We start from the raw sequence: 19,062 nt of genomic DNA, 5'->3' as shown, positions 1-19,062 counted from the left end.
GGACACCCAACAGTTGATTTTACATAATGAGATCATCTTACAAAGGGTGAGCAGGATCTTTGCCCATCCAGGATTGTCCTTTTTGAGGAAATATCCATTAGTTTTAGGATTTATCGCTTAGCAGAATATTAAAAAGATCACTTAGCAAGTTCCAGTGCAGCCTGAAAAGATTGTATCACTTGTTCTGGCAGAAGAGCAGTGATGAGGTTTGATAATGTGGTCTGTGAACCATCCTGATTCTCCATCCTAGAGTGCTTCCAGGGGTGCTCTGTGGAGTTGTGTACTTGACCAGGCGAGGGACCAGGAGAAGCAGGACCACATTTTTGCCTACCTTGACTGCTATTGTAGCTGATTTCTTGTAACCTCTGGACTGGTTTTGAGGCCACTGCCTTTCCATTGACCACAGCTGACTGCAGAGGTCAATGGGTGGATGAACAGTTTCTACCCCCCAGTAGTAAGGTACTCTAGGATAATAATTCCTACCCCCTCCCCTTTAAAAAAAATACTTGTACTATTCTGTCATCTCTTTAACCTTTTGGCGAAGTGTTTGGCCTTCCGGAGACAAATGCAACATTGGGTTTTCTGACATTTCTTAGTACTTTCCTTTCACATGAATCTCGTAACATTTACCATCAAGTGAACTGGATAGATAGACCCTTTTGCTTGCCCTTGTGGTATCATGTCTTGAGTGCTGGAGCAGCCTCTGAACTTATTTACATAACTGCTCTGAAGTCAGTCCCATCCACATACCTGTTCCCACATGGCTCATTGATGGTGCTGAAGTCCCCATGCCAGTTGTGAATACCAGCTGCTCTAGCTTCTTCCTGCCTCCTTGTGAACAGTGCTTTGGGCCTGGTGAATTGGAATTAAGCACTGCCTCTCACACACCCAGCATTCCTCAGTAATGCTGTCTTTTGCTTCCCGCTTATATTTATGTGGATCTTAACAGCCAGTCTATCAGGGATTGATTTCTGTTACATTGCCTCAGATTGTGCTGCCTTTGTCTCAAGGACAGACGGCTAGGTGCTGTCTGGTTTCTCCATTCCCCTGGCACTCAGACTGATCTTATCTATCCCCATGGCTCATAGCCTCATGAACTAGACTGTGGGGAGTTGTTTTCATTTCTTATTTAAAAGTCTTTCTAATTGAAGCAGTTCAGATGGAGTATATTACTTGTTTATCATAGTTTCTGTACTGGTTCATTGTTAAGGCCCTCATCTGTATACTGAGTCTTGGATTTGTCCATTCTGTAGTAAAGGTCAGACCTGAGAAGTATCTTTTTTTTAATTAAAAATATTTATTTAGTATGCGTATGTGCATGATATATATATGTATGTGTGTGTGTGTGTGTTTGTGGGGGTGGGGGTGCATGTGATATGGTATGTGTGTGCAGGTTAGAGGCTGATTTTATGGACTCAGTTCTCTGCTTTCATCTTATGTGGATTCTAGATATCAAACTTGGGTTGCTAGACTGTTTAGCAAGCATCTTTACACAGAAATCATCTCTCTAACCCTTAGGAATATCTTCTGTTCTATTTCATGTTCTCCTTCACTATTTAATTTTGTCCCAGGTTACAAATCTTTCTGTCTGGTAAGGGTTTTTAAGGGCAGATAATGATTGGTACTTCGTTAGTGTCTCACCAGCATAACGAACAGCAGACCAACATCTTCATGTCATCCATCCTTATTTTTCTTGAGTGTGTGCGTGCGTGCATGTGTGTGCTAAATTAGAGGCCAATATAGAGAATAGGATAGCATCCATTTTTTTATTTTTGTAATTCCTTTCTTTGTTATAGTAATTTATTTTTATGTGCATTGGTGTTTTGCCCGCATGTATATATTTGTGAAGGTATCGGGTCACCTGGAACTGGAGTTACTGACAGTTATAAACTGCCGTGTGGGTGCTGGGAACTGAACCCCCAGTCAGTGCTCTTAACTGCTGAGCCATTTCTCCAGCCCTGTAATTTCTTTCTTATAGAGTTTGTTCTTTGTAGACTGGAAAATGAGCCTCAGTTGAATGTTGTATGGCCCAAAGCAAAGACCACATAACTTGCCTCTGTTGCTTGCTTATGAATGGCTCTCCTATGCAGTACTTCAGGGCTTGTAATACATTCTCCAGTCAGTTAAGAATTCTATAATGTGTGGGATACCATCATCAAGGAGGTATGCTATCCCATACTATGTAGACAGTGGCTATTGGAACATCCTCCCCTTTTCCAAAAGGTGCGCTACTCAAATGGCTCCACTTGGATTCTATATATTATTACCACAGGACACATACAGCTGTCATTACAAGGAGGCACACCATCCTTTACCACATCCTGGGAAAAAGTAGTCATATTGGGATTGCCCCCACGAATTCTTCATCCTCAGACAGATTGTGTAAGCAGAAGCTGCTCGTTTGTTTCCCTGTCACTCAGACCTGAAATAGTCACACAGAAACTGTATTATTACAACACTGCTTGGACTATTAGCTCATACTTCTTCTTGGCTAGCTTTTATATCTTAAATTAACCCATTTCTATTAATCTGTGTATTGCCACGTGGTTGTGGCCTACCGGTAAAGTTTTGTCCAGTGTCTATCTCCTGCAGCAGCTACATGTCTTCTCTTTGACTCTGCCTACTCTCTTCTCTATCTGCTTGGAACTCACACCTTGACCTACTCTGTGCTGTAGTAGGCCTAAAGCAGCTTCTTCATTAACTAATGATATTCACAGCATACAGAGGGGAATCACACATCAAGATTGGCCAAGATTTGCTTATATTTCCTCACTTTGGTTATGTTAGTTCATGTTTGGGCACCAGTTGCTTTGTGTGATTATTCCTGGGGAGAAATGTACAAAACATGCCTTTATCCCAGATAGGCACTGATGACAAACTAAAGACACAGTTCCACCTATCTAGCTGGATGAACCAGTAAGTTTATTAGGGTTAGTTTCAGTAGCACAGATGACTCACAGGTAACCTCAGTATTGAAAGGCCCATCCAGCATGGGTGCCAGCTCACGAAACCCATATTCCAGAGCTTTCTGTATCTGTTAGGTTTCATGAACTTCCTGAGCTTCTTGTGTGAATCTTGCCTGTTGAGTTTCCTGAATATGAGAATCCCTCTTCCTCCTTTACTGGGAAGAATGAATGTTCAGTTTGGAGGACATAAGTGCTTTACAGCTATGAATGTATTTTATTTTCCCAATGCTCTAATTGAACAATAACATGTTTATAAATGGTAGGAAAGTTTCATCTAACCCATTTTTTTATAGTGTTTTAACTAAAATTTTTTTCTTTATAGTTCTTGAGGCTATAGTCAAGGCTTCAGGTGCTGACCATTGAGTTCCCAGAAGAAACTGTTTCTGTCTGATGGATACTTGCCTTCTCACAGAGGAAGGGAGGGGGTGCAGAAAGAATGTGGATATGTATGTGAGCAAAAGCTGAGCTATCTAGTTTTTGAAAGACAGTAATCCTGTTAGTCTGTCTATATGATATCATTTAATCACCTCCTTCAAAATACAGTCATAGTGAAGGTTGCAACTTCAATCTAAGAATTTAGGAGAAGGTGAACTGTGGAAATGATGTATGCACAAGTGGACTAGAATGAAAATAATGAAATTCAATTTTTGAATGATTTTGAAGTCTCTGACTTTGCTTGATTTCCCCCCCAAAGACCAATGTTTTTCTCTTGTTAACTCTTAAGGTCATTAAGCCTTTAAATAAAGTTTAATACCATTGTCAGTTGAGTTTTAGACATTAATAGTTGTTGCAGTAGTAGGTGGGGGCATTTGTTTACAGTTACTTCTTCTGCACTCTCTCAGATCTTGGTCTTGGGTAGTGAGCCATGAAAGAATGTAGTTTATATAGTGGCTGTGTCTTATGTGTGTGCTAGGGCTGTGCTTTCCTTGTCTTATCAGTTACCAACCCTTTTCCATTTTCTAAAAGCTGGTGACATCAGTTATGTTACTTTTCCCTTTTTTCTTCATTGTGAAAGTCATTATCTCTGAATAGGAGGAAGAAGTGGTTGTGTCTAGTCTGCTCACAGCCTTGAAAGTGTCAAGATCATATTGGCAGGAACTTTTGTGAGGTTTCTCGTGTCTTTGGAGAGTTCAGAGATACGGATTTATTTTTAAAGCCCCAAGGGGTTATTTTGGGAAAAGAATTAGCTACTCTTTTTTTTGTAAAAAAAACAAAAACAAAAAACAAAAAACCTCACCCCCCCCCCTTTTTAAAAAGATTTATTTATTAAGCATACAATGTACTGCTGGCCAGGAAGGTACCAGGTCTCATTACATTATAGATGGTTGTGAGCCACCATGTAGTTGCTGGGAATTGAACTCGGGACCTCTGGAAGAGCACCCAGTGCTCTTACCCTCTGAGTCATCTCTCCAGCCCTAGAATTAGCTACTCTTGACTTTTGATTTATACTTTAATGCATTTGGTCAAAGATTCAGTAGCCTTGAAGGCACACTGCGCTGATGTACACCCAGATGTCTGTTGGTGGTTCTGGTTTAGGACCTGTAAGTTCTCTTAGATTCTGCCAAACCCATAGGATTAATTGAGTATTGATCAAATTGGCAAAGACACTAAAATGTTTTTTGAAAGTTTTGTTTGAAATAGTTTGAAAACATTTTGTTAAAATTGTGTGATGAGTTTCATTCAGTACATATGAGGGTAGGAGAATGTTGTCTAGTGAGAGTACATTGTTTATCAAAAAGAGGAAAGACCATCTTGGATTCAGATACTATTCAAATTCAAGGGTTGACTTTTGCTCTAAGTTCTTTTATCATACAGTTTGATTGTTTTTGGTCAAATACAGTTTATTGGTGTCTTGCTACAAGAATAGACCTGAACAGAAGTGATATAGTAGAAACAGTGTGGCCTTACTAGCATTTTGCCATTATAATGAAATGCTTGGTACAAAAGAGTCCTTTTAGCTTATCATTTTGGCAGTTCTGGAATGTGATGCTTGCAGTGGGTTTTGTCAGGTGAGGACCTCCATTGGCAGCAGGAGCATTTACCATGTGCCTGTGATCACATGAGGCAGAGAGACCAGTGAAGCCAGGTTCAGGCTGGATAACAAGTTTATTCTGTGGCCATTGCCTCTGTAGATGGAAGTTCTGCCCCACCTGGTCCCACAGCTGTTCAGTCCTAAATAAACACACAGAGGCTTACATTAATTATAAACTTTGGCCTTTTGCTCAGGCTTATTACTAAGTAGCTCTTACAGCTTAAATTAACCCATAATTCTTATCTATGTTTAGCCACGTGGCTTGGCGCCTTTTCTCAGTAAGGCATTTTTATCTTGCTCCCTCTGTGCCTGGATGGCGACTGTTCTCACCTTTCCCCTTTCCAGAATTCTCCTATTCTGGTTGCCTCGCCTATACTTTCTGTCTGACTACTGACCAATGAGCATTTTATTAAACCAATACAAATGACAAATCTTTACAGGGTGCATGAACATTATCCCATAGCAGGCTTGTCCTTGTAAGTCCCACTGCCATACTTGGAATCAACCTTCTTAGTATCTGCTGGGGCCTGATTCTAGTCAGATGATTGTAATGGAAATGTGGGTACCCCAGAGGATGTTGAAAAGAAAGGCTGTTTGTAATTTTTTTTAAACATAATTCTTTGGGAATTTCACATGATATACCTCAGTCCTGCTCACCTCCTAATTCCTCCATATCTACCCCTCTCTCCTGAAGCATGCCCCCCCCCCACACAAATTAATTAAAAACAAAAACCAAAACCTACTTGCTCCTCCATCTTTCCAACACTTCTCCATTCATCCTCGTAGCATCAGGAGCCGTGGTGTGTCACACAGTATACCATTTGTCAATAGCCCCACCCGCATGGCCCCAGGTGGTAACCTAGATCTCTGGCATTGCCTTCGATGGTATCCAGAGCCATGGACATCAATACAGACCCTGGCTATGGTAGGGCCATGGATGCAGACATGGCCCTTGGCAGCAGTCCTGACCCAGATGGGTTGTTTGTAATTTTTAACTAGAATCCTAGGTTGCTTTCTGTTTTCAAAGTAGTTGGTGTATAGGTGGCCACTTAATACCTTAAATTGTATTAAAGGAATTAAACCCTTTGTTTATCAGTGCTAGTCACATTAGCTTTGTAGCAGTTCTTCTTGAAAAGTAAAATATTAGATGTAATCAGACAAATTAATGGCTTGATAGGTGAATGGTGAGACACTGAAAACATACAGAGAAGCTTGGTAGTGGGGAGTTAATGGAAGCCTTTCCTCCTTAGGTCATTTAGGAAAAAGTACACATTAGCTATCGGAGAGGCCCTGGTAGGGAATATTCTGAATAGAAGAGAATAAATCTCATTTTAAGGGTGCTGTGGCTGGGAACTGAGAAGAGTGTGTACTAAGAGCAGGGGGATATAAACACGCCCCAAGAGAAAACTGACCATGATGCTGATGAAAGTCACACAGCGAGTCCTTCATTTGCAGTTTTGTTTTCTCCACAGGGAAGTTCCTGCTTATTGAAGTCGAGTAGTGGTGAAGGGAGATTTATTTATTTTTATTTTTAAGATAGCTGTAAATGTCGTAGGAGAGCATGCATTATCCATTTACTTGTTCTCCAGGTGAGACATGGCTATTTCACTGTGGTCTGTTTGTTAGGCCAAAGTCTAGTGAACAAACTTTTAAATACTGTCTTAGCCATAGCATCACAGACTGCAATGGAATTTTTGGTCAGTTTTCATTTAACCCCAGTTTTCTACTATCTAATTTTTCTGCCATTTCTTTTAATTATTTTCTTTCTGAGCATTCCATGAGGAATTATTAAAACAGATTGAAGGGCAAATTGTCTTGAAACCTTAGACACCTTGAGTGTTTGGTTTTTTAAGACAAAGTTTCACTGTGGCTTTGGAGCCTGTCCTGGAACTCACTCTGTTTACCAGACTGACCTCAAACTCACAGAGATCCTCCACCTGTCTCTGCCTCCCAAGTGCTGTTATTAAAGGTGTGTGCCAGGTTTATTTTTCTTTTCCACCCCTCCTTTTCCTTTAAGTTACACTGCAAATCCTTGGATAGCCTAGCACACTGAGCATAGACTAGGCTTTTCTTCAAACTCAGAGACCTTCCTACCTCTGTTTCCCAGATGCTGGGATTAGAAACATGTGCCACCATGCCTGGCTTTAAAAAGACTTACTGAGCTAGAAGTCAGCAGCTCAATATGGCCATTTGGGGGTATATTCACCACACGGTGCAACAATCATTGCAATTAACTTTAGGGTGTTTTGTCTTTAAAAGAATTGCTAATCATGAGTTGTCCTCTGTTGGGGAATATTATTGTAAGGTGTGTGACTTCTGTTTATGCTACATTTGTTTAAATCTGTGAAGCTGTGATTTATTTATTTATTTAACCTGTCGAAAATACCTGATGGTCCTAATAAAGAGTTGAATGACCAGTAGAGAGGCAGGAGCAAGGATAGATGAGGCTGGCAGACAGAGAGTATACACAGAAGGAGAACTCTGAGTGGAGGGAGAACAGGAACAAGAGAGAACAAAGAGAGGAGGATAAGATGTCAGAGCCCAGTCACCCAGCCCCCCACGAAGTAGAAGTAAGAAAAGGAAAAAGCCCAGGGGCAAAAGCTAGACAGTTTAAGAAAAGCTGGCAAGAAACAAGCTAAGGCCAGCCATTCCTAACTAAGAATAAGCCTGTGTGTGTGATTTATTTGGGAGCTGGGTGCTGGGCCCCTCAGAAAGCCAAAAGAACAAACCCCAGTACCTCAAGGTTTTAAGGCAAGTGTACTACCACTCAACTACATCCCCAGTTTTCTTTATCTTAGCATCGTATTTTCAAGGGCCAGACACAATGGTGACACATGTTTATAATCTTAACTACTCAAGAGGCTGAGGCAAAAGGATTGACAGTTGGAGGTCAACAGCAATTTATTAAGATACCTCACCTCCTTTCCCATTTCCGAAATTCACATGTAATATACATCATATATTTCTATATATCCTGATTTCTTTCTTTTTTTGGATTTTTCGAGACAGCGTTTCTCTGTAGCTTTTTTTGGTTCCTGTCCTGGAACTAACTCTTGTAGACTAGGCTGGCCTCTAACTCACAGAGATCCACCTGCCTCTGCCTCCCGAGTGCTGGGATTAAAGGCGTGCGCCACCACCGCCCGGCTTCCTGATTTCTTTTTAAGACAGTTCATTGAATACAATTTTGTCATTGGTTCATGTCATTTAGGTTGTCTCTACTTTTTCAGTGAGTCTTTAAATTTTATATGAATAATTTTGCAGATTATCAGGTGCATGCCCCCCTTTCCTTTTCCTTTTCTTTCCTTTTTCCTTTCCTTTCCTTTCCTTTTTCCTTTCCTTTCCTTTTTCCTTTCCCTTTCCTTTCCCCCTCCCCTCCCCTCCCTTCCCTCCCCTCCCCTCCCCTCCCGTCCTCTTTTCCCTTTCCCCTTTTTCCCCTTTCCTGAGGTAGAGTCTCACTATATAGCCCTGGTTGACTTGTTCTGGAATTTGCTTGTATAGATGGACCAGATTGATCTCAGACTGACCTCAAACTCGCAGAGATCAGCCTGCTTCTGCTTCCTAAAACTGGGTTTAAAGGTGTCAGCCACCACGCTCTGCAACAGAGGCACAGATTTTAATATTTATTGTATACTTGAGAATGGAATTGGCTAGATCACATGGTGACTATTTTTAAAATTTTTTGAGAAGCTGTCATGCTCTTCTTTTTACATCTGGTGTGTGTTCATATATGTCCATGTGTGTGGTGGGGCATATACATGCCATAGTGATTCTAAGGAAGGACAGTTTGTTAGATGGAATTGGTTCTCTGTTTCTACCATGTGGATTTGGAGAGTAAACGCAGATTGTTAGGTTTGGAGGCTCTCACCTTCTCCTGCTGAACCATATTGCTAGCTCTTCAGTGTATTATAAAGTTACTGTGCCATTTGCTCTTCACATTGGCAATGTACGAGGATTCTAAGTTTTTATGGTCTTGTTTTTATTGATTGTGAATAAGCAAATGTGAGGTAATTTTTGATTATAATTTTGTGTTTCCATGCATTAGTGTTGTTGAGATTTTTTTTAAGCTTTCTGTGTATTTATTTCATTGAGAATATAAAAATGGACATTCTAATAGTTTCACAATAGCTTAGAGGCACTTGTGATATATTTAACATTTGTTTTTCTTTTTTCTCAGTTATATTCGCTGAATGACTATAAACCACCCATTTCTAAAGCGAAAATGACTCAGATTACAAAGGCAGCCATCAAAGCTATTAAGGTGAGTAATAAATTTGTGTCTTTAAATAAAATAACCCTCTTATTTGTGTGCGCGTACTTATACATGTGCCACATGTAAGGGTCATGTAGAGTCCAGAGGTTTTATCAGGCATCTTCTACCATTGTGCTCCAGTCTATTTTTTTTGAGATAATCTGTGGGATAGTGTTGGCCGAGGTTTCTGTCCCAACTGGGCCTGCAGCCATTCAGTCCCAAAGAAATACACAGAGGCTTACATTAATCATAAACTGGTTGGCCTATTAGTTTAGGCTTCTTATCAATTCTTACATCTTAAGTTAGCCTATTATTCTTGTCTGTGTTAGCCACGTGGCTTGCTACCTTTTATCAGCAAGGTCTTCTCATCTTGCTTTTTCTGTGTCTGGGTGATGACTGCAGATTGAGCCTTTCCTCTTCCCAGAATTCTCTGATTCTGGTCGCTCCGCCTATACTTCCTGCCTGACTACTGGCCAATCAGCATTTTATTTAATCAGTACAAGTGACAGAACTTTACAGAGTATAAGACTATTGTCCCACATAAGGATAGTGTTAAATTATCAATTTGTCATGATCTAGAATCACCTGGGAGATGGACCTGGGGCATGCCTGTGGAGAATTTCCTTAATTACCTTAATTGAGCTGGGCAGGCTTGTCCACTCTGGGTGGTAGTGTCTTCCCCTGCTGTATAAATGGAGAAAGGGAACCGAGTATCAGCAGGCATTCATATTTGTTGCTTTTGCTGCTGCTTTAAATTTTAACTTTTGTTACTCTGTGTGGGGTGTGCACTTACGTACTATGGGCATGTGTGGCGTTCAGGGAATAGCTTTCCCTCCTCCAACCTGGGAGGTGAGGATTGAACGCATGTCCTTGAGTTTGCTTGGAAAGTCCTTTTAGCCACTGATCCATGTCCCTTGTCCTCTCTGCTTCTTAACTGTGGATGCAGTGTGACTTAAGTATCTTAAGCTTCTGTTCCTGGAACTGGGTTGAGTTGCTTCCAGGATATTTGTCACAGCGACTGGAAATACTGTGTTAGTACAGTGCTCCCTAGAGAAACAGGAGAGTCTATTTATTTATTCAAAGAGCTTTTACTAGAAAGGCTTACAGGCTGTGGACTGGGTAGTCCAACAATGACTGTCTTATGACAGAAAGATCAGGTAGCTCTGTTCAGTCCGTGAGACTGGATGGCTCAGTAACCCCAGTCTCGAGCTAGTCCTGGAAGGTTCCTAGAGTGCTGCTGGTCTGCAGTTTATGTTGGAATCCCAAGGAGTAGATTTTAATACCAATGAATTCCCTCAGCACCAGGATCAATGAACTTGCCAATAAGAATGAGGACAAGCAGGAAAAAAGCCAAAGCTTCCATCTTCCATGGCCTTTTTATATGGGCTTTACCACCTCAAATGATTTGATTAAGAAAATTCCTTATAGGTGTGCCCTGAAACTTGGGTTTTAGTTGATTCCAGTAGTCAAGTTGACAACCAAGATTAAACCATCCTTTGTCAATACACACAGTCACACATCCTCTTGCTTAAATTTCAAATGAAAACAATGACCAGGTTATAATTCCACCTCGGTCTCCCACATTAAACTGCAAGTGCAGTATGTGTTTTAGAATAGGTGGCATTGTCTCTTGAGGAGGTATGCTTAGTATTTCAGCTGTTAGCTCAATCTATAGTGCATTACGTAATAGACAAATAGAATAAGGAAAACATAAGTATCTGCTTAATATCTGTGTGTGTGTGCACAAACATGTTCTTAGCAAAATAGGACAGGTGCACTCCTGTCAGTTACAGCTGTCCTTTTAGTTCTAGTGACCTTCCTCTTCTTTCCAGTCTGTTTTTGCTCCACCCTCAGCAATCACCTCAGCAGGTCTTGCTTCTTTTCCTGGAGGTGTGACCCATGCCTGAAGGATCTGGGTTCTTTGTCATCCTGTCTTGAATGGGTTGTGGTAGGGTTTATGTTGCTGTAATAAAGCACCATGACCAGAAGCAAATTGGGGAAGAAAGGTTTTATTTCAGCTCATAACTCTCAGGTCACAGTCTGTCACTGAGGAAAGTCAGGGACCCAGGTCAGGAGCTGAAGCAGAAGGCATGGAGGAGTGCCGGCTACTCATGGCTTGCTCAGCCGGGTTTTTTTTTGTTTGTTTTTTTTTTTTTGTTTTTTTTTTTGTTTTTTTTTTTAAAGAATGATATAATGGTATAAAGTACCATTCAGGACCACCTGCCTGGGTTAGCACTAGCCATGATGTACTGGGCTCTCCCATATCAGTCATTAAAGGAAATGCCCTACAAGTTTGCCTTTAGGTTGAATTTATAGAGGTAGGTCCTTAATTGAGATTCTTTCCTAGCTGATGATTATCTTGTGTCAAGCTGACAGAGAGTAGTAGTTTCTTACTGAATCTATAGCTGACTGATTAGGGTAGCTGGTTAACTGGTAAGACCCAGGAATCTTCCTGTCTCCACTTCCCTAGCAATGGAATTACAGGCGTGCACATCATTTTTTGCTTTTTATGTAGGTGCTTGAGATCCGAACTCAGGCCTTCAGGCTTGTAGAACAAGCCTTTACCTATTGAACAGTCCTCCCAGCCCCTCTCTAGTATTTTAAAGGAACACATTTTGTAGATTTTACATATTTACTTTGGCTTCATGGTATTGATGTATACTCAGGTGTGGAAAGAAAATCTGCCACCTGCAAAACAGGCATTTACATAAAAACACAGTTTGAAAAGATTCTTCCATCTTGAGAGAAGCTCAGTGGTTAGAAGAGTGAACTGGTTTTAGAAAGGACCTGAATTCGGTCCCTAGCACCCATACCATGTCTCACAACTGGCTTACAACCATCTCCAGTTCTAGAAGGTTCAGTGCCACCCTCTGCCCTCCAAGACCATTGAACATACACCTGGTTCACATACATACATCTAGGGGAAACACTCATACAAAGAAAATAAAATAAGCCTTTAAAAAACTATCCTTGAAAACAGTCTGGTTTTTTTGTTGTTGTTTTGTTTTCAAGATAGGGTTTCTCTGTGTAACAGCTCTGGCAGTCCTGAAACTTGCTTTGTAGTCCTGGCTGGCCTCGAACTCACAGAGCTTTTTTTATGTATGCCTGCCAAATGCTGGGATCAGAGATGTGTGCTACCACCACCTGTCTAAGAAACAGTCTTATATTTTGAAACTAGCATTTTCTGTACTGTTCTTAGGTGATAGTGTGGCTATGGCCGCGTCGTGGAGTAGGCAGGCGTACTGACACTGCATTAGTTGCACTGAGTGCAGAATCTTATATAAGTTGGTAAAAGATTTCTATATAAAAATTAGTGTACTTGTTTTCTCTTAGTGATTCTTTATGTATTTGAAACTGAATCATGGAAAATAACTGGGCTTCATTGTGTATAAGGTACTTGAATTTTAGAAGTAGATCGTAGAAAGTAGTATCTTACCCCATTATAGTTAAAAATCTTGTGTTTTCATGTTTAAAAAAATTAAAGATAAGATGGTAACAAGCCCACATAAGCCTGAAAATTCTGAAGGGAAATTATTATTATTATTATTAAGAACATTGATAGGCCTAATTTAGCATAACCTTATTCTCTTTTAGTTTGCACTGTCTCCAGTGTGATCTGATTCTTTGGATTTTGGTTCTGAGAATATACAAATGTGTGTTAATATCAGTACTAGTATAGAAAATTAGAATTGGTATGTTTTATAAAATTTGAACAGAACTTGTTGATCTTAGTATAGGTTCTAGTATTTTCTGTTTTCAGATGTCAGAAGAGTATAGTTTGTAGGTTTTGAATTGGGGTTTCTGTCAATTGAGAGTAACTCAGTTTTTAGAGTATACTGCAGTTTTTGTATTACCTCCTTTAGTTTTGAAAAAAGTTGTAGTATATTGTGACAAGCACTATGTTTTTGCCCCTTGGATCTATCAGTTACCTTTTACCACTTCTGCTTGATTTCTACTTGGATATCACTTTACAGCCTTTGGCTAAGATCAAGATCAAGGGCATTTACACACGCACCAAAACTCACTCCCCTCCCCTCCCCTCCCCTCCCCTCCTCTTTTTTTCTTTACTTTTTTTCTCTTTTTCCTGGTTAATTTATTTGATAGTTTAAGATATCATTAATAATAATAATAATCCCAATAATATAATGGTCCCCTCAGCCAGTGGTGGTGCACACCTTTAATCCCAGCACTTGGGGGCCAGAAGGGAGGTGGATCTCAGTGAGTTCGAGTCCAGCCTGATCTACAGAGTAAGTTCCAGTATAGGCTCCAAAGCTACACAGAGGACCCCTGTCTTGAACACCCCCCCAAAAAAGATTCCTATATATGTGTATATAAATCTCCTAAGAACATCAACATTTCCTTCCCTCCCTCCCTCCCTCCCTCCCTCCCTCCCTCCCTCCCTCCCTCCCTCCCTCCCTCCCTCCCTCGCTTCACTTTATTAAATTTATTTTTATTTTATGTTCACTGGTATTTTGCCTCCATGTGTGTTTGTATGAGGTGTTAGAAGCCCTGGAACTGGAGTTACAGGCAGTGTGAGCTGTGTTGTAGGTGCTGGGAATTGAACCCTGGTTCTCTTGAAGGGCAATCAAACTCCTGAGCCATCTCTCCAGACCCTACATTTTTTTTTTTAGAAAACAACCAAACCACAGTACGTTGGTAACATGTATGAAATTCATTTGGATAAAATGCTTTTGTGCTAATATGCTTACAGTCAACCCATGTATACATTTCAGTGTTAAGGCTTTAGTTCTTATGTCTCACAGGAAGGGGCAGAAGTTATGAGAATGGGAGTATAATTCAAGTTCTTCAAAACAAATGTTCTAATAGTGGCATTATCATTGACATATTAAAATTGTATTGTCTACAATTTCTATTTTACTTTCAGGTTTATGTTGAATGTTTTATTGTACATTAATCTAAGTGTTCTCACAGTTGATAGTGGATCATTCCATTTTATATGATTTATTAGCATATTATACATTACTTCTTCTCTGCCTGAGGTTGATACATATTTATTAATGTACTGCTGGTAGAGTTACTTTCTTTTTCTAGTATTGTCCTTGATTTAGGTATTAAAATGATACTGTAGGACATTGTTATATTTTCCTCTCTGGAAAAAAACATTTGCCAGTGTACAATATTTTGCTATCAGTACACTTTGTCAAAGTGTGCTTTTATAAAGATGTTGAAAGTTTTATAATATACTTTACATAAATTCATATGTGCTTCAAAGAATTTTAAAGAATTAAGTATAATGGCTAGTTTCCCGTAAAGGTGAATGATGCGAATCACAAACGTTTTGTCTAAATTTATTATTTTAATGGACATTTGGAGCCCTTCAGACATGTGGAATCACATTTTCTTTTTTCTTACAGTTCTATAAACACGTGGTACAAAGTGTTGAGAAATTCATTCAGAAGGTAAGTACATGTGCTCTTTACTACCTAGGCTAAATGTGCTGTAGTTTTATATTGATGCTTGTGTTTTCTTTTTTTATTTATGTTTTTTAAGCATGTAATTTAACTTTTAAAGAATACTTTTAAAGTTTTGTATGAGTGTTTTACCTCCATGTATGTATTTACACCAAATGTGTGCTGGGTCCCCTAGAACTGGAGTTAGAGATGCTTGTGAATGACCATTTTTGTGCAGAGAACTGAATCCAGACCCTCCACAAGAGCAGCAAGTGCTCTTAACCTCTGATTCATTCTCTGACTCTTTATGTTCTCCTTTAAGTCAAATGCTTGAGTTTTAAGTTTTGATGGACTATTAAAAAGAAGCTCCCAAGTGTTGCAGATGTAGTTGTGCAGGTGAGGCGCTGGCCTAGCATACCAGTGCCTCTGCATTCCGCGTCCAGCACTTTGTCACATAGGATTGTGCAGGCACATAGCTGCATAGTGTCCGGACACTACCTGGATTCATGGTTGGTCTTAGCCAGATGATGCCCATCTGGACTGTGTCACATTCTTTCTCAAGACAAAAAGGCTCCAGTTGTTTTGGTTTTGATTGAGAAATAAAATGAAAGTGCTGGTTGATAAGTCTGAAAATGGTAGCCTGTAGGCAGATATTTTTGCTCAATTTCTTTCTTGGAAACAGTTACTATGATTGATTTTTTTAAATGTTACAAATATTTGTTGTGTGTTACCTTCAGGAGATTCTTACTAGTCATTTTAAACTGCATGCTTAAAAAGTAACTCTGTATCTATGTAAAATATGGGTTAAATATCGTCTCCCATCCACTTTTGTTCCCTTTATTCACTGCTTCTGATCCACTAATGTATTAAAAAGTGCTACATCTTATTTTGTAGATCTCATCCAGGGGAAATAAGGCAGATAAAGTTGAGAATAGCTGTCTTTCATACTGTCTTAGTTAGGGTTGCTGTTGCTCTGATGAAATGCCATGACCAAAAGCAATTTAGAGAGGAAAGGCGGTTATATATCTTATAGTTCTTTGAGGGAAGCCAAGGTAGGAACTCAACCTGGACAGGATCCTGGAAGCAGGAGCTGATGCAGAGGCCATGAAGGGGTGCTGCTTACTGCTTTGCTCTTCATGGCTTGCTCAGCCTGCTTTCTTATAGAACCTAAGACTATCAGTCAAGGGTTGACCCCATGTACAATTGACTGGACCCTTCCCCATCAATCACTAATTCAGAAAATGCCTTAGAAGCTGGCTCGTCGCTTGGACTTATGGAGGCATTTTCTTAATTGAGGCTCCCTCCTCTCAGATGACTTTAACTTGTGCCAAGTTGACATAAAACTGTCCAGCACACTTAGAGTCTGTATTAATATTCTAGGTACTCTTATTAATATTCTTAGTACTCTTACTTATGATCAACATTCTGTTGATGACGGTTTCTGGCAGGTGTATTTAAGACTTACGTCTTAGAACTTAGACTTTACTTACTTGGCATTAACATTTAGCAAGGTGTTTATGTACTATGGTGGGTGAAGGGATCAAAGTACAACTACTGGGTCTCTAAACTTGGTTGTCTTGAATAATTTATCTAACCTGTTTTTCATCCCGACTCTCTTTTAACAAAGATTAATTTAGACAGGGTTGGTGGTACATGTCTTTAATCCCATCATTTAGGAGACAGAGGCAGGAGGATCTCTGAGTTCTAGGACAGTCAGGGCTATGTAGAGACCATGTCTCACAAAACCAAGAAATAAAAATTAAAATAATTTTTATATTTATTATTTTTATATGTATGGGTGTTTTGCTTGCATGTATGTAAGTGTGTGTGCCATGGTGGGCAGAAGAAGACATCAAATTTCCTCGAACAACAGCTGTAGACAATTGTGAACTGTCAGATGGGTGCTGGGAATCAAACCCAGGTCCTCTGGAAGACCAGTGTATGCTTTAAGAGCTACACTGAACCATCTCTCGGCCTCCTTTCCCTCCTTTTAAAATATTTTTCCCATAAAATATTGGTTAATCTTATTTTGGGATTAAGACATTTAGATAAAGATAAATAACTTTTAAAGAAAATCAAACTGTAAATCACAGTGTTAGTGACTAAACTTTTCCACCAGTGTAAATCTTTTTGGTTTTTCGAGACAGGGTTTCTCTGTGGTTTGTAAATCTTTTAAGAATCTTTTACAAGGTCTAAAATTGACGTCATTACCCTTAAATTTGACTACACAGGAAATGTATGGGGAGTCTTGCTGGAATGAATTTGGTGAGGAGCCTGGGGTCTCATTTCCTGGTTCATCCCTTAGTGCCACACACAGAAATCCACTTCAGGTTTCAGGAAGATGAGGGTTTTTGATGATGGGATTTGGGGTAGAAATGTATTTGGTCAACTAAGATACTTCAGAATTTTGGAAAGGCTGTTCCATAGTCCATGTGAAGAAGCCAGTCTGAGGAAGTATGAATTACTTTGTCCCTATCCCTGTTTAAAGACTGAAGGATGAATTGTGTAATGGTTAAATTGATTTTGCTTATTTTCAGTTAAAATTTTAATTTCAGGGTATTTGTAGATTCATGTGTGTAATTAGAAGATTCTTTCCCATCTGCCAGTTCCCGAATAACTACTCTGAGGCTTAATATTAATTACAAACTGTTTTGTCTATTATCTTAGGCTTATTATTAACTAGCTCTTACAATGTAAATTAACCCATTTCTATTATATTTTACCACGAGGCTCTTGTCTTTACCTCACATCTTGCTTCCCCAATGGCTGCTGGTGTTTCTCTGATTCTACCTTCTTTCTTCCTGTCTTTCTGCTTGGATTTCCTACCTGGCTCCATTCTGCCTGGCTGTTGGCCTAATTAGCTTCTTTATTAACCAAGAGTCATAAAACATAGTCATAGCATACAGAGATATCCCACATCGTTTCCTTTTTTCTGTCTCATCAGAAAGGAAGGTTTTAACTTTAACATAGTAAATTACATATACCAAAACGGTTATCAAGCAAGGATTACAGTTAAAATATTTAGTCTATTTGTATATAACAAAATTAAAGACAATAGTCTATCATCTATCCTATTTTTGTCAGCCTAAAGTTTCATGTTTATCTTTTATCATAACTAAGGAAAACTAATTATAACTATCAACTCCATCAAAGATCCCAGAAGGATATAATATTACCTAAGTAAACAGGAAGTCCATTGTAAGCAACTTCCAAAACTCTAGAAGTGACAGAGATATCTGGCTGCCTGAACAGTCACCCAAAGTTTATTTGTAACATTGGGCCCTCCATCTTCAGCCTACAGGCCTAGAGTATCTGGCAAATTGCTCAATGAAGCAGGAAATTTGAAGGACTGTCCTGCCTATTTTGGCAAAATTTGGCAGTTATTTTTTTCCGTGTCCTACAGAATGTCTGTTAGACTCTTTCATGGAGCAGGAACCCTGAAGGAATGTCCCACCTTGTTTGGGCAAGTTCAACCATCATTTTCCTATGGGTACTGCATGTTCAGTTTATATGGCATATTGTCAAGCTGTCCAGGCAAGAGCAGTTTCTTGGCGAAATGGCTAGCCTTTCCATATTGAAAGCAAACTCCATAAGGAGCTTCTTCAATGCCCATCATCTTCTTGAAGTAATTGGTGCTGCCAGGAACCAGGAGTCTAACTTCTTAAAACATTTTAAATGCTATATTCTGTAGGTCTTTGAAGTGTTTGATGATTACTTATCCATCTGAAATATATCTCTGCATATCCATAAAACTTAATATGCCTAATAGTTTGACTATTATAGGTGACTGTTAATTTGTATCCCCCCCCTCCCCCCCGTAGCTTTTGGAGCCTGCCCTGGGACTAGCTCTTATAGACTAGTCTGGCCTCAAACACACATAGATCCGCCTGTCTCAGTCTGGCCTCAAACACACATAGATCCACCTGCCTCTGCTGAGATTAAAGGTGTACACCACAATCACCCAGTTTTAATTAGTATTTCTTAACTATACATTATATTTTTTTTTCTTGCTGATTTTTTATTAATTAATTAATTTAATTATTAAAGATTTCTGCCTCTTCCCCGCCACCACCTCCCATTCCCTCCCCCTCCCCCAATCAAGTCTTCCTTCCTCCTCAGCCCAAAGAGCAAGCAGGTTTCTCTGCCCTGTGGGAGGTCCAAGGACCACCCACCTCCATCCAGGTCTATTAAGGTGGGCATCCAAACTACCTGGGCTCCCACAAAGCCATTACATGCAATAGGATCAAGAACCCATTGCCATTGTTCTTCAGTTCTCAGTAGTCCTCATTGTCCATTATGTTCAGCGAGACCGGTTTTGTCCCATGCTTTTTCAGTCCCCGGCCAGCTGGCCTTGGTGAGTTCCCGATAGATCATCCCCATTGCCTCAGTGTGTGGGTGCACCCC

The 19,062-nt window shown here is 39.8% G+C and overlaps 1 protein-coding gene across 1 annotated transcript in view; it reads left to right on the top strand.

The window, feature by feature from the left end:
• Scaf8 (SR-related CTD associated factor 8) overlaps positions 1-19,062 on the top strand; it is a 150,042-nt gene that overhangs the window by 23,149 nt on the left and 107,831 nt on the right. Inside the window, exons 3-4 of the mRNA XM_057759005.1 lie at positions 9,173-9,256; positions 14,623-14,667. Coding sequence (XP_057614988.1) covers positions 9,173-9,256; positions 14,623-14,667 — 129 coding nt within the window. The remainder of the gene's footprint in view (positions 1-9,172; positions 9,257-14,622; positions 14,668-19,062) is intronic.

The sequence above is a fragment of the Chionomys nivalis genome, chromosome 2 (genome assembly GCF_950005125.1).
Source record: "Chionomys nivalis chromosome 2, mChiNiv1.1, whole genome shotgun sequence".
Classification (NCBI taxonomy): Eukaryota; Metazoa; Chordata; class Mammalia; order Rodentia; family Cricetidae; genus Chionomys; species Chionomys nivalis.
This window is presented reverse-complemented; position numbering and strand designations above follow the sequence as displayed.